This window comes from Mchenga conophoros, linkage group LG6 (genome assembly GCF_057382185.1).
Source record: "Mchenga conophoros isolate Kocher_MC1m ecotype Shallow Benthic linkage group LG6, M_conophoros_male_GT1.1, whole genome shotgun sequence".
NCBI lineage: Eukaryota > Metazoa > Chordata > Actinopteri > Cichliformes > Cichlidae > Mchenga > Mchenga conophoros.
Genome location: NC_140531.1, coordinates 22,867,018 through 22,893,653, shown reverse-complemented (window position 1 = coordinate 22,893,653; position 26,636 = coordinate 22,867,018). Strand labels below are relative to the sequence as shown.

Sequence of the window (26,636 nt, the reverse complement as noted above, 5' to 3'; positions counted from 1 at the left end):
GGAGACGGCTTTAAAAGTGCTACGAACCTGACAATTTTCTTTTCAAGGAGATTAAGTGGGAAGAAAAAAAAATATTTAGGACCAAAATACCAGCAATTCATTTCCTAATATAGTAATTTCTCTGTGAAGCACTTTGCAGAAAGAAAGGGCAAAGCTGGCAATGACTGCTCTTCATATCACAAAGACCAACTGACATAATTTGTTTTTAAACCCATAGTGAAATTAGGATCATAGCACAAGCTGAATATTTCATTTGGAAAGCCCGGACCAGTTGAAAACCTCAAAACGTAAGTAATCTCCTAATTTCACTAAAATTTCAGCTATGATCAGATTTATAATGAGTGTTTTTTGTGTTGGGTTTTTTTTTTTTTTTGTTTCAGTTGGATCAGCTGCATACCAACAGGGACAGTCCAAGCACAAGAGAAAACTGGAATGAAGCCCCCTCCAACTATCTCTCTAACCCCAGCCTCTAACCTCTGGGTCATCCAGATGTGAGTTGAAGCTTTGGATGAGTCTTTTCTTAGGGGCTGCACTGGGAAACTGTGCACTACCATAAATGTTGCCTCTCCGGGGACACAGATGGTCGAACTCAAGGGCAAGCCATCCAAGTACAACAAGACTCTGCTGTTGCATGTCACATGATGCACTCTGCACTCTTACACCAAGTGCCATGTAATGAAATGCAGATTTTTTTTCGGTTACAGAAGCTTCCATGTGGATACAGTTGGTGTTTGAAGTGCGGAGCCCGACACAGAGCATGACTCAGGCTATCCACTCATTATCTCCTGCGGACGTCCAATGCTGCTCTATAATTTAAAAGGCTATGCCTTCCCCTGCCAATCACACCATCTTGCTTGTCCTCAGGGCAACTGGTGTACGTCACAATCTGATACACCAGTGATACTGTGAAAACACATATTTAGGCAACAACATGTGCAAGAGAAGATGCCCATCAGCAATGTTTCTGTGTGTGCAGTTGTGTGTGAACTGGAAGAGCAGCGAAGCACTAAATGTGGGAGGTTAAAGCAAAATGTAGCTTTGATGTGAGTACAGATCTACAACTACTGTGGAAGTTCAGGGAGGGACTAAATACAAGAATGTGAACATACCAACCATGACGTAACAATATGTATGCTGACCTTCAGCTAGGAAACTGTTAGGAATGTTCTCCATTCATGAAGACAAAGCTTGCCAGCATGCCACCAATTAATATTTAACACTGAACACAAAATACAAGTAGGCAGATTTAAATGATGTACTTTGCAAAACATACATGAAAATACAGTATATAAAAACATTTCTACATTTCTAACACGCTTGAAAGCCAATATTTGGTATGACGACCTTTATTCTTCAACACAGTTGTTTTAGGCAGGCTTTCTTCTAATTTCTTTGAGAAGTCTTCAGGAGTAATTCTACAGGCTTCTGTGAAAGACCTTCAAAGCTCTTCTTTGGTTTTTGGCTGCTGTTTGTTCTCTTCCCTATCAAGATGATCCCGTACTTCTTCAATAAATTCTGGGCTCTAGTCAGGCCTGATAATGTCCTTCTATCCAGATATGCTTTTACTGCATTGGCAGTGTGTTTGGGATCATTATTGTGCTGAACAAATGAAGCCATTGCCAATCAGAAGCTTTCTAGATAATATTGCAGGTGGATCAAAATCTGACAATGCTTTACTGTATTCACAATTCCATCAAGAACTGTAGCTTCATTTGCTGAAATACAGCCCCAGTACATGACAGAGCCTCCACTGTTTTACACCCAGGCACCCACAGCTGACAGTCTCTCCTGACAGTCTCCCCTGACCAGCTACATATATATTGACGAGAATTTGAAAAAACAAAAATTGATTAATCACTCGATAAGACCCACTGATTTTCAATCCAGTTCTTATGTGATTTAGAATACCCCAGTCTTTTCTCCCTGTTTGTCTTCCTTAAGAATGGCTTCCTGACATCCAACCTTCCACTGAGACCATTTCTGATGAAGTTTTGGCAAACAGTAGATGAATCAGCTGAAGGGCCAGATGTATCTCTCATGTCCCATGTCTGGTCTTTGCTGGAGTTTTTCCAGTGACTTTTAGATGCTGTTCATCTGCTGCAGACATTTTTGTTTCTTTTTAGGTCTCCCTCTCCCTCCAAGCACTCTGAAATTGGATGATTCTTTTTTGTATCATTGTGTAGATATTTGGTCATAAATCACAAAGCCAGTTTAGCATTCAACTACATAAATAGAGACAATATTATGACACAAATCTATGACAATACCAGGACAGATCATTTGTTTTTAACTGATCTTTAGCAGGAAGCACAAAAAGGATATGAGATATTTCAGGGTTTTTTAATTGGACTTTCTTCATTTATATGGGCACAGCGGATTTATCCAAAGGATTCTGCAATATTTCAGTCTGGCTTTACCAACAGATCTGCCATCCATTAAGTCATGCCATAAGTCGTGTTTTTTATGGGAACATGTATTTGCCTTAGGAGTCACTGTTGCAAGTCAAACTCAAAGTCCCACACAAGAAAGGATGAGCATGACCATTTTTATAGGCATGCAATAGTGCGGGTCACAAGTCTGGATCAGTCACATACATGGATAAGAAAGGACCATTCATGATTCACCCTATAATCCCCCACTGTTCAACCCGTCAGATTCTTAAGTGGAGCAGCGAGGGCCCAGAGGAAACAACCCCACATTCCTCACTGATATAGTTTATTATTGGAAAAATAAGTCAGTCTAAATCATGTGCATTGAAGAACAGTGTTTGCCCATGTAGGAAAATCTAGGTGACGTTTGCAGAGAAGAAAAATACTGTCCCGCCCATAACTGAGTCATTTTCAGTGCTTTCATATACAAAGACGGCTTTGAGTAGATCTTGTTGCTCTTTTTTAGGGTTTCTTTAAATAACTTTGAAAAAAAAAAAACACTGTACTTGCCTGGTAGTTATGAGAAGTTGTGAAAATTGATCTTAGGTTTATTAACACTAAAAATACAACAAAACAAAGTTTCTCATCAGATGATCTAAATATAACATCTGCAAACCACACCGAGCTCTTTGCAAATCTTTCCTGTCACTTGCTATGCCCTGTGGTTAACAACTCTTTTTGTCTACAGTCATGCTAGTCTAAATAACCGTGTTTGAGGGCTGGGTGGGAACTTGAGCAGTCACAGTATTCTTGAATGAAATATCTCAATGAATATGATGCAACTTAAGAGGTTTGCCTTGATGTTTTGATTTTAAAAACTGCTTTTGTTCATTTGTTGATTTTGACTTGCTTTGTTTATGTGGGTCTAACCTCAAAGACAATGTTGTGGGAGAAACCCAGAGGCCCACTGATCACAGGTCATAGTGTGACTCCAACCGTGGGAACAGGAAGTACAAGTTATTAAGAATACAGACCATAATAGGCTAAAATAATCTAATCTTCCTAGGGAAGGGGCTCTGTGTCTGTGTGTGTAAATGATGCAACTGAAGGACATTATAACTGTGCATGATGGCAGTTATATACGGTGTGGATGTATGCAACTGTAATAGACTACATTTGTTTTTCAAATCAAATGATGGGCTTTACATTTGTATGACAACAGTGGAAACAAAATCCTCACACACTCATAAAAGTCCCACCAGTGTTCACAGTGGACCATCCGGCCTTTCTTTTTTTGGTCTCTTGCATGGTTAAAGAGCTTGGACAGCCAGCATTGTATTGCCATTTCAGAAGTCTCATTAAGAAGGCACCCCCCCACCTTAAAGAGGTCCCAGCAGATGGCTGCCCCTTCCTGAATCTGGTCTTCCTGGATGTTTCTTCCTGTTAAAAGGGAGTTTTTCCCTTCCCACTGTCACCAAGTGCTTGCTCATAGGAGGTCTGATTATTGAAGTGTTCTCTGTATTGTTGTAGGGGTGGTGAAGAGAAAGCTGAGCGTAAAAGCGTAGCTCTCAATTTACTGTTTAGTCTACTTTCCTACCCTCACCTATGGTCACGATCTTTGGTTAGTGACCAAAAGAACGAGATCACGGATACAAGCAGTGGAAATGAGCTTTCGCCGAAGGGTGGCTAGCCTCTCCCTTAGAGACAGGGTGAAGAGTTCAGCCATCTAGGAGGGGCTCGGAGAAGAGCCGCTGCTCCTCCACATAGAAAGGAACCAGTTGAGATGGTTCAGTCATCTTACCAGGATGCCTCCTGGGCGTCTCCTGGGTGAGGTGTGTGAGGGTATGTCCCGCTGGGAGGAGGCCCCGGGGCAGGCCCAAGACACTCTGGAGAGATTATATCTCTCAGCTGGCCTGGGAACACCTTGGTGTTCCCCGGAAAGGCTGAAGGAGGTGGCTTGGGAAAGGGAGGTCTGCGCTTCTCTGCTTAGGCTGCTGCCCCAAACCTGGCACTGGATAACCAGAAGAAAATGGATGGATGGATGGTATTGTAGGACCTTTACCTTATGATATAAAGCATCTTGATGACTGTTGTTGTGATTTGCTGCTATATGAATAAAATTCAATTGAATTTATCAGAATTTTTCTGAGCTGAATTGAAGTGAATTGCACAGTCACTCACTCAGTCACTCACTCAGTCACTCATTCAGTCACTCATTCAGTCATGCTGGTTATGGTGTGTTGGCTTTGTCTCACTGTGCAAAACCAGGCTGATGGAGAGCAGACACACACTCCTGTGTAAATACATAAATAAATAAATTTGACTCTGACTGTCATTCACTGCATCATTCAAAAGCAGGAACCTGCAATGTGTGCTACCGTACCATAGTGGAATATTTATTTAGCCCCAATTCTTTTAAACAACACATATTTTCAAAATATTAAATATATAATAATATATAAATACTGGAGTTATGGCACATCTGGCCAAATAGGACTACCTGGAAGGGGGATTTGAGTCTTGCATGTATTGCTATGTTTGCTATGGGTGATTGTATTCTTAAAAAGCTACAGTTATATTTAAGTTCCTAATTATAATTGTTTACAATTATTCTATAAACCTTACATTGGCAGAAACAATAAATGCTCTATCTAGCTTCAGAGTATATGTAACCACAGCGAATGCTGAATTTCTTTTTTTCTTTACTTTCACAACTCGCAGTCTTTATATAAAGCCACTTTCAGCTGCTCCCTGACTACAAATGACTACAAATGCAAACAACTTATTCAAAACAAGATAGTGACAGCATCACAAACTGGCATCTTCCATTTCCCAGAAAGTCCCCTCCTAAAAAAACAGCAAACTTTTATTGGTGACCTCATTCTGGAGAAGCAGGCATACTGTAAACAAAAACAGCAGCCAAGAAAGCCATTTCAGTTTTTTTAATTTTATGAGGGGAAGTCCTAAACTATCCAAATAAAGGACTTAAAGAAGGAATTGTAATCTCCACAGAGACCTTTATGAAACTGTTACTTCTGATTGTGACCGTATGAGAGTTACTTGACACTCCTTCTAAAAAACAGCCTTTCTCTACTAAAGCTGATGTTGTTTACAGTTAGGAATGTGAATTTCAAACATCCTGTTTAGGCAGTAACTTTTTCATCTAAGGAAGGACAAAAAATAAGATACAACTTTTTATCTTGATGCTTGATGGCCCAGGTAAAGAAATCACAGAAAGTTGATTCTGTTCACTTGTGCTCTGCGTTTTGAGTGGGAGAAACGTTTCATCACTCATCCAAGTGAGCTCTTCAGTCACTAAAGAAGACTGAAGAAGAGGCTGTAGAAGTGAATGACTGACAAAATGTTTCTCCCACTGAAAAAACAATGTCCAGATGAAAAGAACCAACTTTCTGGGATACAACTTTTTAAGTAAAGGCAGACTATTCCAGTGGTTCTAAAATTACCCAGAGGTTCCTGAACCACAGCTAGTGGGTCTGCATAGCATCTATTCATCGGTTTTCTTGCACTTGTCCATCACTAGGGCGCCATTCATTCCACCTAACACAAGGCATAAAGCAGGGTATACCCTGGACAGGTCGACAACCGTTCATGCTCACAATCATACCTAAGTACAATTTAGAATTGACAATTAATACTGTAAAAGGATCCCAAAACAACTAACGAGAGAAGCCATACAAGCATGGGGTAAACATGCAAAATCCCCACAGAAAGGTTTCAGCCAGGTAGTGAATCCAAACCCAAGACGTTCTTTCAGTGAGGCAATACAGTTAGGTTCCCCCCTGTCAGAGAGGAATGGATCAGGCCCCGCGCTGCACAGCTCTGTTTTGAAGTCGGAACTTTCAGCCAGATTACCTGTCAAATTGGTGTTAGTATTATGAGGCAGCAGAGAGGTCTTGTAAATTTCTCTCCCCTTAAAAAAGTCACTGGCCCCCAAAATTTTGGATCTCAACTTTATAGATCAAAGCCTGGTAAGGTGGTGATGACAGCTGGATTTGATCGGTACACTCTGGCTCAAACACATGCCTCAGAAGCGTATAAGCGTCTGCACCTCAGCATATTGTAACACCTCTGTAGCCTTAAAGTAGCACAAAGAAAGATGAATTCTTACATATACACAAGCTTATACGGTTCTGCAAACACACGGTCATGAGGACTTGCTAAAGTTTACCAGATTTATAAAATAAAAGTAAATCTGTCTGTTCTTGAATCATATTTATTTAAACAAGATACAGACAAGTGATAGAATTACTTTACTCGTCTTGGAAGACATTTTGAAATGTAAGCAATTTATCAACGCTTAGTAAAATGCACCAACCTTGCAGGATTCCTTACACAATCCCAAACTGGACAGTGTCTGCGAAGTGAGAAACTGAATATTTATCCTGAAGTCTTGTTGTTCATGAGGAATTACTCTGCATGCTGGACCAGACCCCGTGCAGTCCAAGTTAGTGAGGTACTACACCCTCCCACCCAGAATTCTGCTGAACATATGCAGCACTGGCATTAATTCATCCAGCTGAGAACCAGAAAAAACGTGTTGTCCTTGGACACTGTTGCCACAGCAGCATCAGCAGGAAATACTTCAGACCAAGAGTCAGAAAATGAGGGGCCAGGAGTCGTTTCATCATATGATGAGCGAGACCTCTGAGCAGCTATGTTTCCGCTCCGTGTTCATTTGTGTTTCAGTTCCAAGCGAAACCTCCCTGCATCTGCACCGGTGCTCTTACATACACTTGAAACTGCTATTCGGGTGTTCTGCAGGATCTGAATTAGCTTGCTTTTATTATATGCTGATTTTTACTGAGAATGAAGATTTGCCCCTGTGTTCATATGGACTTCAGAGTTACTAAAATATCTTTATGTGTGAAATTTTACTTTGCAGGAATGTTGAATTTGTCATTTAAGAAAGACTACTCCTACTCACAGTTACTTTTCCTTACAGTCTCCCACCTAGTGTGTTTATTGCAAAATCAGAAGCAAAGCATTTCTTCATCATGATATTGTGTGCGTTCAGTCCACTTGGAAGTCGTGTCTTCAAACCTTCACATTAAGACAGGAAACCTTTTGGGTAATACATTAAACTATGTTATTGTGAACTTGGGCATATTGTAAGCTGTTTGGTTATCAGCTTACAATATGCAAAAAAGTTCAAAGAAAACAAAAATATGACTCACAAAGGGGCAGATTTTCAGGACTACAAAAGTAGTGAAACAAAACACCTCAGACTCTACTGAACTACACCTTGCCCTTACTTGGACTAAATTAGCGTGCATCTGGGATGCTAATTTAGTCCAAGGGTTAGGGTAAGAGTTTGGCTAACCCAGTACAGTGTACAGTGATTCAATCTGAGTAGTCATGAGCTAGAAGGTCTACAAACACCCTATCCTCACATTTAAGCTGAGGCCAAAATTCAAGCGCTGGAGTACTCAAACAGAAGGACTGCAGGTGTTTGCCTGTAATTAATCAGGTAAATACAAGTTGATGGTCTTAATGGGATGACCTTTGCATTTCCTCAATATGTTACATACACATGCTACTTGATTCAGAGCACAAAAGTGAGCGAATTTACCGAGCCGAGCGAGATTGTGAGGTCCATTCGCCAGCTGTACAGACACTCCTTCCCCGTCAGAGTGAAACTGCGCACACGACGTGCAGTGGGATAAGTAAACGTTTCAAGTGCTATACAAGCTCACTCATTTTTATACAGTCAAAGAACAGCTTTATCAGTAAATCACTCATTTTTATCACCTGAACATTAACTACCTTTGGAGGCTAAATACCAACCACAGAGGTGGCACACTTACCAGACCGGAAACACACCCGCCTAAGCTTAATTTTATTCTTCATTAAGCCTCAGCACTCATTTCAAAGATATATTTTGTACCACTAGGAAGCACGCGTTATTTGCTGCTATTAAGCTACTTTCATCCACTATTAATCACGACCACAAACAGCAGTTACATCTTTACTCCAGCAAACGGCGCCAAATTCCACACAAGCCGCTGGCGTGCAAGCCGATGTGCTGCGTTCAGGCACAATGCGACAAATATAGATATTTTTAAGGATTTTTTGTTAATAAAATACCTATTTAGCATTCGTTAGTTTTACTAGATCAATGTGTTGTGGCTAATATTTTATAAGGTCCGGGGGTCCCCAGCTTAAAGTGTTCCTGGATAAGTAGTCAGTGGTCTTTCAGAAGAGTGTGCTTGGTGGTGATTCATGTTTCATGGCTGTGAATGTTTGGTCAACGGATCAAAAAAAAGAATAGAAATTGAAAATTCAGGCTTGGACAAGTTCAAGTGTAGTGACTCGTCTACAAAAATGTCGTGCAAAAGCTCAAAAGCGTCAAGGACACCTTTCATTGTTGCTGCATTGCTAGCTCAGTATTTGGAGTATTTACAGTAGCCCCTAAACGTCGCATACAAAAAGTTGTCTTCTTCCGTGTTTACCTGTAAGTGGAAGGGCGTAAGTGGGTGTTAGCCAAAGGAAGGAAAATCCTGCAAACAAATTCGTGAATTTGCTTCATTGAGGTGGTTAGAGTGAATTAGTGTTTAAAGAGAACTGAACATGAGCCGAAGGAGTTAAGAAATTTAATAAAGTTTAGGCACTTCAAAGTTTTTTCTGTTGAAGTTGTGTACTCGTAGTTCGACGATGGGGTGTTGCGGGAGCACAGAGGTAAGTTAAGCTAAACCTAAGGGCGCTATGGCCGCTTTTAGTTTGAAAAGCCGAACAGCAAAGCTCGTTTAAAGCTCGTGCGCAGCGTTAACGTCACTCTTTGAGCAGCAGAAGCAGCTCTTTGTTTTTGTTACTTCGTCTGGTACCAACGAAGTCGCTAGTTTGCAGATTTTTGGGAGGGCAGTGAGGCAGGTACTTCTGGGCGCTCTCCACAGAAACGGAGTTTTAGGATAACTGTTATTTATGCCTTGGCAGAGTAAACGTGAATGGAAACCGCTGGAGGAGCACAGCTGCACGGATATCCCATGGCTCATCATATTTACACTCTTTTGCATTGGCATGGTAAGTCTTTAGGTGAATGAGAGCATAGGCGTGTGGGTGATTCTGCTGATATTTTAGCCACACGCCAATGCTACCTTTGAGAAAGTTGTGATATCTCCTTGTTTTTTTTTTTATCTAAAACTATTTTATGAGGTGTTGATCACACTTCGCGGTCCTTTACGGAGCCTGCTGTGTAGCTGTGTAATTGTACTTCTCCAATACTTAACAGGTCAGCAGCAACTCATCTAAAAGCAACATCAGTAAGAAACTTAATGAGTGCAGGGTTCATTGCAGGTCTTCTGCATTAACTCATGTCCCTTCTTTGTTGTGCTGGCCAGTTAGTGAGTTAGACAGCAGTGAAGTTGCTGCCTTTCATCAAATAGCTGCTAACCTTTGCAGTAACAGCACTGCTGTATATCCAGTTTGGCAAAAACAGTTTTTGCGAGCTTGAGATTCAGTGATACGATGATGGCTTTTGAGGCTGAGGTTTGTCGTGTTGTTGAACTGTGCCGTAAGAGGGATTTTTAACATTTAATAAACACTCACTCGTATAAATTTTGTGGCTATGTTGGTCAGATCTGAATATGTAAAAAAAACTCTGTTGTAAATTTAGAACATTTTCAAAAAGTTGAATCAGCATTCTTCAATAAAAAACAAAGTTTTGCCATCATTAGCATTTATTACAGATTAGATTAGTTTTATTTAATGTGGGCGTACCATTAATAAATTCTATACTAATCTCATGATGATATCATCTTTGATCCGTGTCACCTGCAGGCATGTATTTGTGGCTATCCTATTGCCACCGGAGGTGCCGCCAGACTTGTTTTCGGATATGACAGCTATGGCAATACCTGTGGTAAGAATAACACCAAAATTGAGGGAGTTCCTCTTAGTGGCCGGGACATGACGGAAAACAAGTGAGTCTGATTGGTTACATATGACTTTGCATGCGGCATAGGTTTAGAGTGTTTTTACACTGTACTCATCATTTTCAGCTATGCAGACCCTTTGTTGCAACAGTCTAATTCTTAAGCTCTTTGCATTCCTTGATGAATAGTGTAGTTTATTAGCATACCTTCTTTCTGTATAATTTGCCCAAAGAAAGTCTTAGTTAATGAGATTTTTTTAAAATCACGATTTGTCTTTGAAGTCTTTGATTATATTTCGCGTTTTGGGGTGTAGTTTTCCATCAGCATGCAGCCTGTGGGCCACATTTTACTGAAACAATGGGTCATGCTTTATTGATGGGCTGATTGCCCATGGAGGCTTTGAATAAAAGGCGTTTCTGCTACAAAGAAGGATCTGTCTGACAGAGTAGCAAATGTCACCATCTTTCATTTTCTCACCAGACAGAGAACTCCCAACTGGCATAATAATAACCAAACATGATATACAGATGAGGACAAAATTACTAGCCTGCCTCAAGATTTTCCAAGTCGCTGTTTTTTAAACAGACCAAGGGATTTTCAACATAGCGTTTCTAAACACACTCGTTTTATTTAGAATGCATTAATGATCTGTATTTGCACAAAATAACAGTGTTGTGCCAGGAAAAAAACCAAAATGACCACGGTCAATATTTAGTCCTCCATCTATTTATTGACGTATAGCACAAACTATTGCTGTGCAATGATGTGCTTTAACTTTATAAAGCGCAAATTTGTAAAATCAAGTTCTAAGAGAAAATCATGATTTATGAACAGTACACAACCTAACCAAGGATTTGAGCTGGCACTTGAGAAAATATGCTAAAAACAAATAAAATCAATTTAGACTGTAGAAGAAGAATTGATACTAAAGGAGCAGGAGATGGATATACAAAGTTATCACAGTTTTTCCAAGTGTAAAGAACTGGAGTGAAAAGGATCATCAAGAAATTGAGAGAGAGCCACACAGTACTGAAGAAACCTGGCAAAGGTAAGAAAACAAAAGCTTTCAAAGACTCTGGAAAGAAAACCATTGAGAGCTGTGTCTAAAGACCCCAGAACAACTGCCAAGACACTGAATGACTTGGCCAAGCTGGGAATCGTAGCCTCAAAGAAGACAATCTCCAGAACTCTGGCCTGCAAGGCTGCAGACCAAGAAAAATGTCTGCAGAAGAGACGCCTTTAAGCCAGATTGAAGCACATTAAAGACAACCCAGTGAAAGATTAAGCATACTAGAAGTGGGTCCTTTGGTCAGATGAGATGAAACTAGAGCTCTTTGGTTATAAAAACTCTCCTTATGTTTGGAGAAAGGAGAAAGAGGCATTAAACCCAAATGCTGTGGAATGCTTTCAGCACAACAACAACCCAAAACGTACGTTGCTCCTGATGAAGAACTACCTCCAGACGAAAGTGAAAGTTATGGACTAGCTGTACAAAGCTCTGACTTTAATCCCATTCCAAATCAGTGGAATGAACTGAAGTCCTACCTCCATCAAATCTGGAGGGATTGAGAGATTTGCCAAAGAAGAATGGGCTGGGATTGCTCAGGAGACGTGTGAGAGTGTCGAAAACTATGACTATGATCTGCAGGAAAGGACACACAACCGACTATTAGCATCTATTAGCATTTTGACTCTTAGTTAGTTACTTTCTTATTTAGTTAGTTTCATTTTTGTGAAATAATTGTGTTCCTATGTGTAAAGCAAAATCATTTAAAAATCTAAAATGAAAGTAGGATGTTCAAAAAAGTAGTTTAAAAATTCCTTGCTCCGTTCAACAGCTCATGGGAAATGTTTTAAAAAGGAAAATTTCATAGTGGGGCTAATATTTCTGTCCTCATCTTAACAGATAGGGTGATATTTTTTTGTCGTTTTGAAGTAAAGGGCAGGAAGTATTTGGTATCAGATGGGCAATAAATCAAATTGTTCTTCCTTTTTTAGGTTTGTTTTCTTTCTTGATCCTTGCAACATTGACTTAATAAACAGGAAGATCAAGTCCATTGCTTTGTGTGTTTCCAAGTGTCCATCTACTGAGCTGACGACATACTCTGATTTAAAGCAGTTTGCGTTGAATAATGGTGAGAAATTTCAGAAGTGCAAGTATTTTACAGAAAAGATTGCTCACCAACATCCTTATAATTGTATGTTGAAGCATTTTGCCAAGTTGAACATGTGATATATTTTTTTCTTTCTGTTAGGCTCGAATCTCTGCTCCTATGATCTTACTCCTACAAGATACACAAGCTATTCATCAGAAAAATCAACCAAGTGTCCAAAGCTGCCTGTTCCACCAAGGTTATCTATCTATCTATCTAGAGATATAGTTCTTTCATTAGTTTTAAATTAATTCATTAATTCTCCTGTACTCTTATTAGCTTAAATACATTCCAGGACCAACAGAAAAATGGTTTTCCACAATTTATCATTTATTTCTTGGAGACCTAGTCATTAGAAATGAATAAAAATCTGTGTTCTGTGTCTTTTTGCTCTTTGCAGTAAATCTGTCCTGCTTTTCCGGCGTTGTATTCCTACGGATATCAGCTGCTACACTCAGTTCGCCAAAGCTTTTATGACATTTGTCAGCGACAACACTGTGTTGCAGCGTGTCATCTCTGGGGTGATGGCCAGCAAAGAGATCATCATAGGACTTTGCATTCTGGCTTTAGGTATAACTCCAGCTTGCAGTATGAGATTTGCTTTTATGATTTCTGCTGCCCCTCTTGCACAGCTCGAATTTCTCACGAGGATTCAGTAGGAAGGAAACCATTGGAAGGGATGCTATTTTTGTCCTGAAAAAACAGGAAATGTTTGAGCGGTTACAGTCGTCGTATCCACTCAAGTTCTGCCCGCAAGCTTTAATTTAAGGTCTGCTTTAACTCATCCCCATGAGACAGAGCTGATCTCATGTCAGCTTCAGACGTCTTTCATCTCAGTTATTTGATGTGCCTCGTTCTGGGGTTTTGGTTTTCAGTGCTACAGGACAGACTTTTTCATGTGATTCAGATTCAGAGCGACTTTCTCTACAATAATAATAATAATAATAATAATGATTCCTGACAAATAGCCCTCAAATAGTTTTGTAACAGTTGGACAAATATTTGAAACTTACAGATTTAAAAAAAACAACAGATACAGAAGGAAAAACAGTGATTTGCAATAGTATGTAGAGTGGATGTAGCCACATTGCTAAGGCTGTGATTAACATTTGAGTCTTAAGCCTAATTTCTTTATATTTTGCTTCCAGACCTCCTTGTATTTTTTTAAGTGATCTTGAGCAGTGGTTCTCCAGGCTTTCTGGGGGGTTTTTTTTTTTCAAAGCTTTTCTTTGGACATTGGCTGCTTTTTCCCACATTTTCACTCCAGCTCTTGTACCTGACCATTTTCAGTAATATTTTCTTTTTGGTGAGCTGCTTAAAACTGACCTACAAATCATTCCAGTGCAAAAGCAGCACCTAACTCAAGGGCTTTCCAGTGTTGTGTCTACACATACAAAACCAATTTTCTAACTGTAGCTTTAAAACCACTGACCTTCTGACTTGTGGATGACCCTGTCTGTCCCATGAGCCACAGGTGCACCGATCAGCTTGTTGCAGAAATACGCAATTTGTTCCTGTTTCTTTAGTTGAATCAAAGAAAAATGCCACATATAACAAAGTCTGACAGATATAAAATAGTATAGAAAGAAAAGGGAGCAAAAAGCAGCCAACATTCAAAGGAACAGCTTTGAATATCCTCTAAGAACCCTGGAGAACTATTCACTTTGGCCTGTGATGCTCCTGATAACCATGCCTCTGCTGTCTATCACAGTGCTCCTTATTCCTCTATAGCCAGTAGCTATGTTTATGTTGTTTTACATTTAGTTTAACTTTCAGTTTGGTTTGTGTTTTAAAATTATAAGTTTTCATTAGTTAGGTTAAATAGCTTTTTTAAAATTATGTCGTGTCTTTTTTCAGAAGAGATAAAATACAAAATGTTTGTTTTTGTTCAACCTAATTTTCTCATGCTTGGTTTATGGTTTATAACATGGAGGGAAAAATGTTTTTGATATGCCATGTGTCTGAACCGTGACCAGCAATATCCCAAACAACTAAAAAAAAAGTTTTTTTGTATTATAAAACTATACATGCTGCATTTCCGTGTTAGTTAGGCTGCAGATATTTAGGCATTTCTCTTGTTAACATTGTTTTCTGTACTCACGTGATGTCGTCTGTTATTTCTCTGATGCAGTTCTCTCTTTGATCATGATGGTCGTCATTCGTTACATCTCCCAATTGCTGGTGTGGATTCTCACAGTTCTGGTGATCATCGGCTCCACAGGTAACATCTTTTAATCCGACGCTCTGAGTCACAGCAACAGAACATTATAGTTTATCTGCTTTAAAAAAAAAAGAAGCAACATTTACGTGGGTATGATCTTTTACAGGTGGGACGGGCGTTCTGTGGTGGTTCTACGTAGACCACAGAAAGGCTCTCAACAGTAACACCACATCAGTGTTTGGAAAAGAAGTGGCATCGGATAATGTTAAGGCTTTGCTTTTCTATGCCATTGGTGCTACTATTTTCACGGTAGGTACACATACGTGGATGCTTTGCTATATATTTACAGTTTAAGAAATGCAGTGATTCAGAAGAATGAAATATATACAGTGGGGCAGAAAAGTATTTAGTCAGCCACCGATTGTGCAAGTTCCCCACTTAAAATGATGACAGAGGTCAGTAATTTGCACCAGAGGTACACTTCAACTGTGAGAGACAGAATGTGAAAAAAAAATCCATGAATCCACATGGTAGGATTTGTAAAGAATTTATTCGTAAATCAGGGTGGAAAATAAGTATTTGGTCACCTCAAACAAGGAAAATCTCTGGCTCTCACAGACCTGTAACGTCTTCTGTAAGAAGCTTTTCTGTCCCCCACTCGTTACCTGTATGAATGGCACCTGTTTGAACTCATCATCTGTATAAAAGACACCTGTCCACAGCCTCAAACAGTCAGACTCCAAACTCCGCCATGGCCAAGACCAAAGAGCTTTCGAAGGACACCAGGAAAAGTATTGTAGACCTGCACCAGACTGGGAAGAGTGAATCTACAATAGGCAAGCAGCTTGGTGTGAAAAAATCAACTGTGGGAGCAATCATCAGAAAATGGAAGACATACAAGACCACTGATAATCTCCCTCGATCTGGGGCTCCACGCAAGATCTCATCCCGTGGGGTCAAAATGATCATGAGAACGGTGAGCAAAGATCCCAGAACCACACGGGGGGACCTGGTGAATGACCTGCAGAGAGCTGGGACCAAAGTAACAAAGGTCACCATCAGTAACACACTACAACGGCAGGGAATCAAATCCCGCAGTGCCAGACGTGTTCCGCTGCTGAAGCCAGTGCATGTCCAGGCCCGTCTGAAGTTTGCCAGAGAGCACATGGATGATACAGCAGAGGATTGGGAGAATGTCATGTGGTCAGATGAAACCAAAGTAGAACTTTTTGGTATAAACTCAACTCGTCGTGTTTGGAGGAAGAAGAATACTGAGTTGCATCCCAAGAACACCATACCTACTGTGAAGCATGGGGGTGGAAACATCATGCTATGGGGCTGTTTTTCTGCCAAGGGGACAGGACGACTGATCCGTGTTAAGGACAGAATGAATGGGGCCATGTATCGTGAGATTTTGAGCCAAAACCTCCTTCCATCAGTGAGAACTTTGAAGATGAAACGAGGCTGGGTCTTCCAACATGACAATGATCCAAAACACACCGCCCGGGCAACAAAGGAGTGGCTCCGTAAGAAGCATTTGAAAGTCCTGGAGTGGCCTAGCCAGTCTCCAGACCTCAACCCCATAGAAAATCTGTGGCGGGAGTTGAAAGTCCGTGTTGCTCGGCGACAGCCCCAAAACATCACTGCTCTCGAGAAGATCTGCATGGAGGAATGGGCCAAAATACCAGCTACTGTGTGTACAAACCTGGTAAAGACCTATAGTAAACGTTTGACCTCTGTTATTGCCAACAAAGGTTATGTTACAAAGTATTGAGTTGTATTTTTGTTATTGACCAAATACTTATTTTCCACCCTGATTTACAAATAAATTCTTTACAAATCCTACCATGTGGATTCATGGATTTTTTTTCACATTCTGTCTCTCACAGTTGAAGTGTACCTCTGGTGCAAATTACCGACCTCTGTCATCATTTTAAGTGGGGGAACTTGCACAATCGGTGGCTGACTAAATACTTTTTTGCCCCACTGTACATGTAACATTGTAACATGTTTCTGCTGGTATTAGAGAGAAAAAAATCACAATTATCATCAAACTGAACACCTCCACTGAACTTGTGAAACGCTTCAGGTTGTTCTCCTGCTGGTGATGTTCTTCATGAGGAAGCGTGTGGCTCTCACCATCTCCCTGTTCCATGTGGCGGGTAAGGTGTTCATCCATCTTCCCCTGCTGGTCCTGCAGCCTTTCTGGACTTTCCTTTGCCTCATACTCTTCTGGATCTACTGGATTGGTGTGCTTCTCTTCCTCGGGACAACAGGTTAGAAGAAAGGCCTATCGGAGACCACAGTTTTAGTTTCTTTTTTATGTGTCTGTTTGTCATTATTGAGAATTCTTTGAGTTGCTGTTTGCTTCAGTTTGTGTATTGACATTGCAATGCACCAGTTTTTTTTTCTAGCGTCAGATGAGTTCAAGCAAGCGGAATATTAATTGTCGCATTGTGACATTTTGTCTTTGTTTTGTGGCATGACTGCACTCCCACATTCGGAGTCTTGTGCAAGTCTCGTGATGTGGGAGAACGGACAAAGAAAGAACCACTTCTTCCTTCTCCTCATTCTCTTTTTCACAGCGGATTTTAAATAGTATTTAAATGAAAGGTCAGCACAAGAGCAGCAATTCAGTTGATTTCAGTTTGCACAATTTAAAAGTACACACACAAGACAAATAACATACTGTGAAGGAGTAATAAAATAATCCAGTGGCTTTATCTGAAAGTCTTTTGTACTCCTAGTAATGTCAAACTAGGAGTACAAAAGTTTTGTGAATGATCCTCAGTAAGTGTACATTAATAAAGGAGCATTAGTTGGTACACATGGGTTCATAGCTGTCCAGCAGAAATGAGACACATCTCTATGAATGATGTTTTAAAAGTGGTTACAAAGTATTTTAAATACTGCTTGTAACTTTTAAGTGGAATGTGTTTTTAATAAATCAGAGGGAAACAGTTTATAATTTAGGACTCTTAAATCTTCTAGAAAAAAAATCTAGAAAATAGATCTCTGGAAGTAAGGAATTTAGGGAAAGAATGATGTGACACTTGACAAGCAAGTAAGAACGTAGCTGTGCGGTAAAATGGTGAAGTCTTGAATTGTTTATTTGTTTTATTTGGCAATTACCAAAATCATTGCCTATGTTTCCGTTGGGGATAATCCACCAATAGTCTCAAGCTCTTTAATCAAAATGAAATTCTTAATGCTAAAATCTAATTCCTGTGGTTTTAATTGCAGCTGCTCAGTGGCTTTGTGTCTTTTACAGTAAAGTAGGCTGTTACATGCATGACATCACTGTGTGGCTTTCATTTCTGTTGTAGTTACTAGCATTTCATATGCATATCATTGAATCAAACCTGCATCTTATTAAACTCCAGTGATTGGCTGGCAGCAAAATGAATGAAAAAACTGCAACATTCATATTAAAGCAACTGAAAGTCATGCTGGGTTTTTGTTTTTGTTTTCCCCTCATAGGAACACCAGTAAAAAACAACTCTACAGGTGTGGTTGGGTATGAAATGCAAGGGCCTCTCCAGTTCCTGGTGTGGTATCACGTCGTGGGTCTCATCTGGATCAGTGAGTTCATCCTTGCCTTCCAGCAGATGACTATTGCTGGAGCTGTGGTCACCTACTATTTCACAAGGTACAAAAGAAGTAACAGACAGCACTTTGGGTTTAATCTCACTAGATGCTTAATGCTGCATTAGCTGATTGTAAGGTTCTTCTGTATTTGTTTAACTTAAGGAACAAGTCCCAGATGCCAGCAACTCCTATCATTTCCTCTATGGCACGTACTATCCGCTACCACCTGGGTACTTTGGCCAAAGGCTCCTTCATCATCACACTTGTTAAGATCCCTCGTCTAATCCTGACATACATCCACAGTCAGCTCAAAGGAAAGGTGAGCTTTAAAAGTCATGTTTAAAGCTCTTAAATTATATTATAATACATATTCTAAAACTTTTCATCTTTGTACATGGATTGCATTTTGTTTTTGTCTGTTTTTTAATAGGAAAATGCCTGTGCCCGTTGCATGGTAAAAGCCTGTGTCTGCTGTCTGTGGTGCCTTGAGAAGTGTTTAGCATACTTGAATCAAGTAAGAACTCACATTTTAATGAACTGTATGTTCTGTGTAGATTATCCCAAGTATTTACCGTCTGCATTTCAATGTCAAATGATTTCAGAACGCTTACACAGCCACAGCCATCAACAGCACAAGTTTTTGCACCTCAGCTCGTGAAGCTTTCCTTATCCTGGTGGAGAACGCACTCAGAGTAGCCGCCATTAACACTGTCGGCGACTTTGTCCTCTTCTTGGGAAAGGTACCAAATGTATCAAATAACTAAGTTTGAAAGCTGACGTTATCAACACATGTCAACATGTCTGTGTTTTCATAACTTGTTTGCTCTGCCCCCACGTTGCCTAGACGTACATTTTTGGTCCACTTTAATACTTGTTGAGGTGTGTTTTCTAACCAGCTGTGTGTCTTCATTCTCAGATTCTTATCGTCTCCTGCACAGCTTTTGCCGGCGTTCTGGCTCTGAACTACCAGAGGGACTACACGGTGTGGGTGCTGCCTCTTCTCATCGTCTGTGTCTTTGCCTTCCTGGTGGCCCATTGCTTCCTTTCTGTGTTTGAAAATGTGGTCGATGTCCTATTTCTGTGCTTCGCTGTGGACACAAAGTATAATGATGGCAGCCCTGGGCGAGAGTACTACATGGACAAGGCGTTAATGGTGAGATGAGGGATTGTCCTTTATCTGAGGTCCTTTTTTATTTTATTTGAGAATATGAAGTAACAGAAGACTAGAGACATTCTGTGCTCATGTCAAAATAGGCAGGAGGTTAAGGTGTATAGCAAACCTTTGCAATTGTTCTGTCTCTCTAAAATAGACAGGTAGCCAATCATGCTTATATTCACACCTACGACCAATTTAGACCCACCAGTTAAACCAACATGTTTGTCTTTGGACTGTGGGAGGAAGCTGGAGCGTCCAGAGAGAACCAAGGCATGGGGAGAACATGCAATCCACAAAATAACTTTTCTAAAAAAGAAAAAAAGTATCTTTGATTGATATTGGCAGTTCAGATACTGTTTACCCAAAACACTTAACAACCCCCCAAACAAAACTGGCCTTCTACTCCTGGACTCCATGGAAAGACATTTCTCCTGCCACTTAATCCCTCTAACCCTACATGGCGTTTTGTAAAAATTACTATATTGTTTTACTTGAATATGTGAATAAGATTAAAAACTTCTAATTACTAATATTGATTTCTTAGACATTTTCTTTTAAATTTATAACTTTTTGGCTTTGAGTCGCAGTGTTTGCTCAAATGTTTTCTCATTTGCTTTTTAACCTTGCAAGAAGATTATTTTGACCTAAGAGTTAAATCATTTTTGTATAACTCTTTGTTCCCCTTTTCAGGAATTTGTTGAAAACAGTAAAAAAATGGGTTGGAAAAAGCCAGATGATGGAGATGGTCGTGAGATGAAGCCCATGGTGAGCTGAAAATTTGTTTACAATCCTGGAACGAAAGATCCAATAAGTAAATAAGCTAACCACTGCTGTAGGTTTGGGTTTTGCATGCCAGATGATGTAAAAGTGGAGTGTTTTTGTTTGCTTTTCTTGCAGGCACGTGGGACTTCAGCTTGATACTGTGTCAAACATCTAAAACCACATCTCCAATTTTTAACTCAGAGGTTGCCAGCGTCACACTGCAGGGACATCCACCAGATAGATAACAACTGACTTTGTACAGAAGTTTTACATAGTTTTGCAGAAGATGTTTCTTAATGTTTATTTTTCAAAAAGATTGTATGAGAATGTAAAGTTTGCCTCTAATGTAACATGTTTATTTGGGTTTATGTTTTTGTTATTAATAATAGGATGGCTTTTTTCCCTCACATATGTGGGTTTCCCTTGTGGAATTTTAAGTAATATGATGGTTTAACGTGTTTGATAAAAAACAGCTACCATTTGGATGTTTGAGTGTACCTTTTTAAACTGGTGGCTAACTATGTTACAATGCATAAACTGTTCATGATGTTTGTGACTTATTAAATTTTATACCAAAATAACACAGCAGAGTTTTATTTATCTATTTTATCTGTTTATTTATTGTTTTTTTTGTTGCCCACAACCACAGGACTAAATCAAATGTTGATCAGCTCATCAGCCACAATCACTTGCAGGCAACCTTTGTGATTGTCAGCTTAATCAGTCAGTTCAAGTGAAAAGAAGTAACAAATGAAGATGATCAATTTTAAACTTGTCCTTTAGAGGAGAGCTCATTTGTTGTGGTTGTAAATGAGTGTTATCAATAGATGGCATCATGGGAAACATTTAGGAAATAGCACTTAATAATGCTCATAGATATCGGGAGCTGTCACAGTAAGTCCAAATTCTGTACTATGGAATAGTTAGCGTCGATCCATGTTTAAAAATCGTGTCAGACTATCACATTCATTTTCCCAAATCTTCAACACTCCTGGTGTTGGCTGTTCATGTACAAGAATGTTCCAGACGGACAAAAAAAAGGTGACAAGTTCATTCAAGTGTTAAATAAAAGATTTCTTATTTGTATTAATTTTATATTTGGGCTTTAAAAGAAAACACAATTTATACAGTTTTACTCATTTACCTTCTGTTGTCAACATTTGCAGTTCCATCAATTAAAGAGTATTCTATAAAACAGTAACGAACCGCTAACAAAGGGCCAAACAATCAGCTGTAGTTTCTAACTTTCATCACCAGAGGGCAGAAAATTTCTTAAAATGATTGCATCTCAGTTGTAAATACAGTGTAAGATGCTACCATAACCCTCCTAATATAGGAAAATTACACTACTGAGACAAAATTCTTGAACTACCCCTTATTTTTTCATATTTTACAAGGAAAATGTAAATTAGGTGCAGCAGTTTATTGAAGCAATTATACAAATATACACAGAAATACAGTATATGAGGGAAAAATGGTTTGTACAGTTCTAAAAAAATTGAACATCAGTATTTGTATGACTATTCTGTAACATAGCCTTTAACTCTCAGGCAAGCTTCTTGTAATTTCATCTCATGTCTTCAGGAATAGTTCAATGGATTTTGACAAAATCCCCAACACCCCTGGCTGAAATCCAAACCATGACAGAGCCTCCACCAGGTTTTACAGATAGTACACACTCACTGTTTCACCTCTGTCCTGACTTTGTCTCTACAGACGGAATCAAACCAGTCATCAATCAAATCAAGTTTGGATTGATCACTCCATAAGACTTGTGTAATTTGGCACACCTGAGTCTTTTCTCCTTGTTTTACTTCGTAAGATCAGCTTCTTGACAGCCATGCTTCCACTGAGACCAACCAAGCAGATGGATCAACTAAAGGGTCAGATACATCTGACCTGATACATCGGGTCCTGTGTCAGGTCTTTGCTGTCAGCCCCCACTTTCTTAAGGACATGACTTTCAGGCACTGTTCGTCTGCTCTAGGTATTTGTTTTCAGGCCTGCTGCTTCTTTGGCCTCCACTTGTCCAGTTTCCTCATTTTTTTGACGACACTGCGTACCATACAGAGATATGACACATTTCATCACTGGTTGATGCCTTGTGTTAGGGGACCTTGTTTGCTTGAATGATTTATTGGTCAGTGTTAGGTGTCCTCAGATCCACTTAGAGAAAAAAAGATTAATATTTTGATTTCTCATAAAGTGATAAAATATTTAGTAACTTTAAATTAAACATATTTAATTTGTTACTAATCTGTAACTAATCATGTGTCACTATTTATTGTATTTTGTATTATAATTTATGTATTTCTACATGTTCATGTATCAAAATGTAGTTTAAAATGAGTAGCCAATTAGATTTTTTTTTTATCCCAGATTTTTAACTTTGCAGGTAAATTATGACACTTTGTTGATTAGAAATATTTGTGATCACCATGGAAGCAGACTATCCTGCCATAAATCTGCTTATTAGTCCTCCTCCTATTGATGTATAGATTACATGTCCTCCAATTGAGTGCTGAACAGCCAAGAATCAAACCACTAAGCAGTTAGAAGTTATTGATGAGAAAGCTCTTTCTGCGCATTGCTGTCCACCTCTATAAAATGCAGGAATCCAGAGGAAAACAGCTCAATGCATGGTGGTGAGTCACACTGAAGTGATTTCTGTATAGAGCCATTCCCAGAAGCTTTTTGTTGCAGGATAGAAAAAAGCCTGGATAGATTTTCTTCTTATTATTGGTGTTTCTGGTTTGGAATTATCGAAAAATTGTCATTCTGTGCATTGATCCAAATCAGTCGCTTTTCACTTGATCTAAGAAGATAGGTTTTACTGATACGATGATATGATGACTGATATGATTTACACACATTATTTTTTGTGTTTTTCACTTATACTCACCATGAATAAAAAGGTGCTTACTGTAAAGAAACTGCAGTGCTCCCAGTATTGACTGCAGTATTGAATGCAAGAAATAATTACTTGCCTCTTGATCTTGATTCAAAACCTAAAGTGAATGGTTTATAATCATTAAGGGCAAGGCAAGGCAAGGCAAGTTTATTTGTATAGCACAATTCAACAACAAGGTGATTCAAAGTGCTTTACAGAGACATTAGAAACAAGAACAAATAAAAAGCATGATTTAAAATTGAATAAAACAAGCAAATAAACTAACTAACTAATTAACAAACAAACAAACAACAGTATATAAAATCAAAACAGATAAAATCAGAACAGTAGATAAAATCAGTAGTTAAATGTAAGTTTTGAAATTTAAGCTTAAAGTGTGGATTTGGTGCTTTATTCAAATGCAGCTGAGAACAGGTGAGTCTTCAACCTGGATTTAAATAAACTGAGTGTTTCAGCTGATCTGAGGCTTTCTGGGAGTTTGTTCCAGATATAAGGAGCATAAAAGCTGAATGCAGCTTCTCCGTGTCTGGTTCTGACTCTGGGAACTGATAAAAGACCGGATCCAGATGACCTGAGGGATCTGGATGGTTCATACTGGGTCAGGAGGTCATTGATGTATTTTGGTCCTAAACCATTCAGAGCTTTATAGGCCAGCATCAGAACTTTAAAGTCTATCCTCTGACGGACAGGCAGCCAGTGTAAGGACCTCAGAGCTGGACTGATGTGGTCCACTTTTTTGGTCTTAGTGAGGACTCGAGCAGCAGAGTTCTGAATGAGCTGTAGTTGTCTGACTGATTTTTTAGGTAGACCTGTAAAGATGCTGTTACAGTAATCAAGCCTACTAAAGATGAATGCATGGACTAGTTTTTCCAGGTCCTGTTGAGACATCAGATCTTTTATCCTTGATATATTCTTGAGGTGATAGTAAGCTGACTTTGTTATTGTCTTAATGTGTTTTTCTAAGTTTAGGTCTGCATCCATCACTACACCCAAATTTCTCGCCTGGTTTGTGGTTTTTAGATGTATAGATTGAAGTTCTCTGGTGACCTGTAATCGTTTTTCTTTGGCGCCAAAGACTATTACCTCAGTTTTGTTTTTGTTTAGCTGGAGAAAATTGTGGCACAACCAGTCATTGATTTCCTCAATGCATTTACCAAGAGCCTGTACAGGGCCTCGGTCTCCTGGTGACATTGTGATATATATTTGTGTGTCACCTGCATAGCTGTGATAGTTTATTTTGTTGTTGTTTATAATCTGTGCCAGTGGGAGCATGTAGATGTTAAACAGAAGGGGTCCCAAGATGGAACCTTGGGGAACTCCACATGTGATACTTGTCTGCTCAGATGTGAAGTTACCTATTGATACAAAGTATTTCCTGTTTTCTACGTATGTTTTGAACCAGTTTAGTACAGTTCCTGAAAGACCTGTCCAGTTCTCCAGTCGTTTGAGTAATATGTTGTGGTCAACTGTATCAAATGCTGCACTGAGATCCAGTAAAACTAGGACTGACATTTTTCCACTGTCTGTATTCAGACATATGTCATTAAACACTTTGGTCAGAGCGGTTTCAGTGCTGTGGTTCTGTCTAAAACCTGACTGGAAGGCATCGTAGCAATTATTCTGTTTTAAGAAGTAACTGAGCTGTTGAGAAACTGTTTTTTCAATGATCTTACTTAAAAACGGGAGATTTGAGATCGGCCTGTAGTTGTTCATTTGTGTCTTGTCAAGATAAGATTAAACTTGTATTGCTCCTCTCTGATGCGGACACTGACTCAGGCACAGTATATACGTGTGTGTGTGTGTGTCTTCCAGAGTATGTGATGAACAACAGTGATTTAACCATTAAGCTGAGCTATACTGCCTCCTCAGCAGCTTGCCCTGAAAGCTCAACTCAGGTATTTCCAGTTGATCCCATTTCGTATGCAAACAAAGAAGAGTACCCTACAATACCACTGTAGAAATGAACACAGAGTAGGACTATTAAAAAACATACAGAGAGCAAAAGATCATAACCATCATTGACATATCACACTTAACTACCTTATTATTTATTTGAACTTATTCATATATGTAGTTTTATGCAGGAGCTTTACATAATTGCTATGAACCAAAAGCCCTGCTTTCAGACTGCTCTCTCAGTTTCAGAGCATTTTTTCCACTCTTGGCTATGTGTGATGTCAGTGAGAGGCAATGCCTTATATGGTTGCCTAAAATAAACACTTCAAAAATAAACCTTACAAGGTAAGGCTGCGAATCATGCAATATGGAGATGAGCACAATGTCCCCTTCAAAATTAATCCCATTTGAGTTTCCAACTTGGAAAAAGATGTAACTTTAGATCCTGGAGGTGTGATTTCATTCAAGCCACTGAAAGACTGTAAAATAAAGCAAACCCTGCAAATCATTCATTTACAGTAATAAAGAGAAGTCCTTCCTTAGTCTAAGAAATTTACAGGATTTTGCAACTTGCTCAACTGATAGGTTAAAAGACCTCCACATAACCTAAAATGGTTATAAAATTGAGATATAACCAATATAACCCTGGTGGGTGATTATAATTTGCACAATAACAATAGCTCATCACAAAAAAAATGTTACAGAGTATTACTTATCCAAGAAACCTGATTTCCGAACATCAAAAGTGCTTCCTGCAATTTGAGGCTTTTCCCGTCAGCTCTCAGTCATCCTGTCTCCCCACACACAGGCAGTCCACTTTTTATTGTTGGACCTTCTCCAACCGCAGACTCTAGTGTAAGGAAGTGGACCACAGAGATGGTATCTCGCCGCATTTCTATGGTCAGCACATAAAAGCACGGAGAGTGTGTGAAAATGAACATTTGATATTTACCCAGTGACTTTCCTGTCTGGAGCTGCTGACAGGCCCTGTGCCAACACATACACACACACACGCACACTATTACCCATCGTAAGTTACTCCGGCCTGTGTACACTGAGCTGCATTGAATAAAATATGGACAATTATTCTCAGAGCACAACCAGTGAAACTAACTTTTACAGATCAATAGTTTCAAATTTCAGCTCCATTTATTCTACACACTCCTCTCTACATGTATGCATGTGTGCATAATGTGGGTGTGATGTGACTCATGAAACATTCACCTGTTTCTCTCCTACATAATGCAGTACTGCATTGTGTGTGTCACTCTTGACAGCTGTTGGCTCTCTCTCATGTCCTGGATAAACACTTTATGGCACATGTTGTGTCCTTTTATTGTTTATGACATCATCCAAAAGTAGCTGTGCTGCTTAAAATGTGGAGAAATAATGAACTGGTGAATGAATGAATGCGGTGTGTTTTTTACCACACTTACAAGGGAGGATTAAAGCTACTGGGGGGACAAAAAACAATTTGGTTCAGGCTTTTTTTTTTTTTTTCATAACTCTGAGAAAAGTCGTAGCTCGCCGTGGTCGTAGCTTACCGAGAAAAAATAATTCTGCGGCACAATTCTGAATTTAATGTCAGAATTCTGAGAAAAAAAAACAAATTCTCAAAAAATCCTCGAGCATAATCTCCCCTTTAAAAACATGAACCCTCTCGATCGATCGATCGATCGATAGATAACCATTTCCATGAAAGGGTGAACATAGTCTGCATCAATACTTAGGTAGGCGGTACGTGTCAAAGT

At 39.3% G+C, this 26,636-nt stretch overlaps 1 protein-coding gene across 1 annotated transcript; it reads left to right on the top strand.

The window, feature by feature from the left end:
• The first annotated feature begins 8,820 nt into the window (after positions 1–8,820).
• Positions 8,821–20,678, top strand: slc44a1a (solute carrier family 44 member 1a). Its single transcript, XM_085276830.1, has 16 exons — positions 8,821–9,065; positions 9,321–9,407; positions 10,164–10,306; positions 12,257–12,393; positions 12,514–12,610; positions 12,812–12,981; positions 14,543–14,632; positions 14,739–14,881; positions 16,662–16,848; positions 18,053–18,221; positions 18,323–18,479; positions 18,591–18,674; positions 18,763–18,900; positions 19,077–19,313; positions 20,007–20,081; positions 20,214–20,678. The coding sequence occupies exons 1-16, from the start codon at positions 9,042–9,044 to the stop codon at positions 20,232–20,234; spliced, it is 1,959 nt and encodes a 652-aa protein (XP_085132956.1). The 5' UTR covers positions 8,821–9,041; the 3' UTR covers positions 20,235–20,678.
• Positions 20,679–26,636: the final 5,958 nt, after the last annotated feature.

What these genes read in the sequence shown, in the direction of transcription:
- slc44a1a (XM_085276830.1), top strand. Translation starts at nt 9,042, where the DNA reads ATGGGGTGTTGCGGGAGCACAGAG. An exon ending in GGTGATCATCGGCTCCACAG is followed by an intron (nt 14,633 to 14,738) that starts GTAACATCTTTT and finishes GATCTTTTACAG; the next exon opens with GTGGGACGGGCGTTCTGTGG. An exon ending in ACAGTCAGCTCAAAGGAAAG is followed by an intron (nt 18,480 to 18,590) that starts GTGAGCTTTAAA and finishes GTTTTTTAATAG; the next exon opens with GAAAATGCCTGTGCCCGTTG.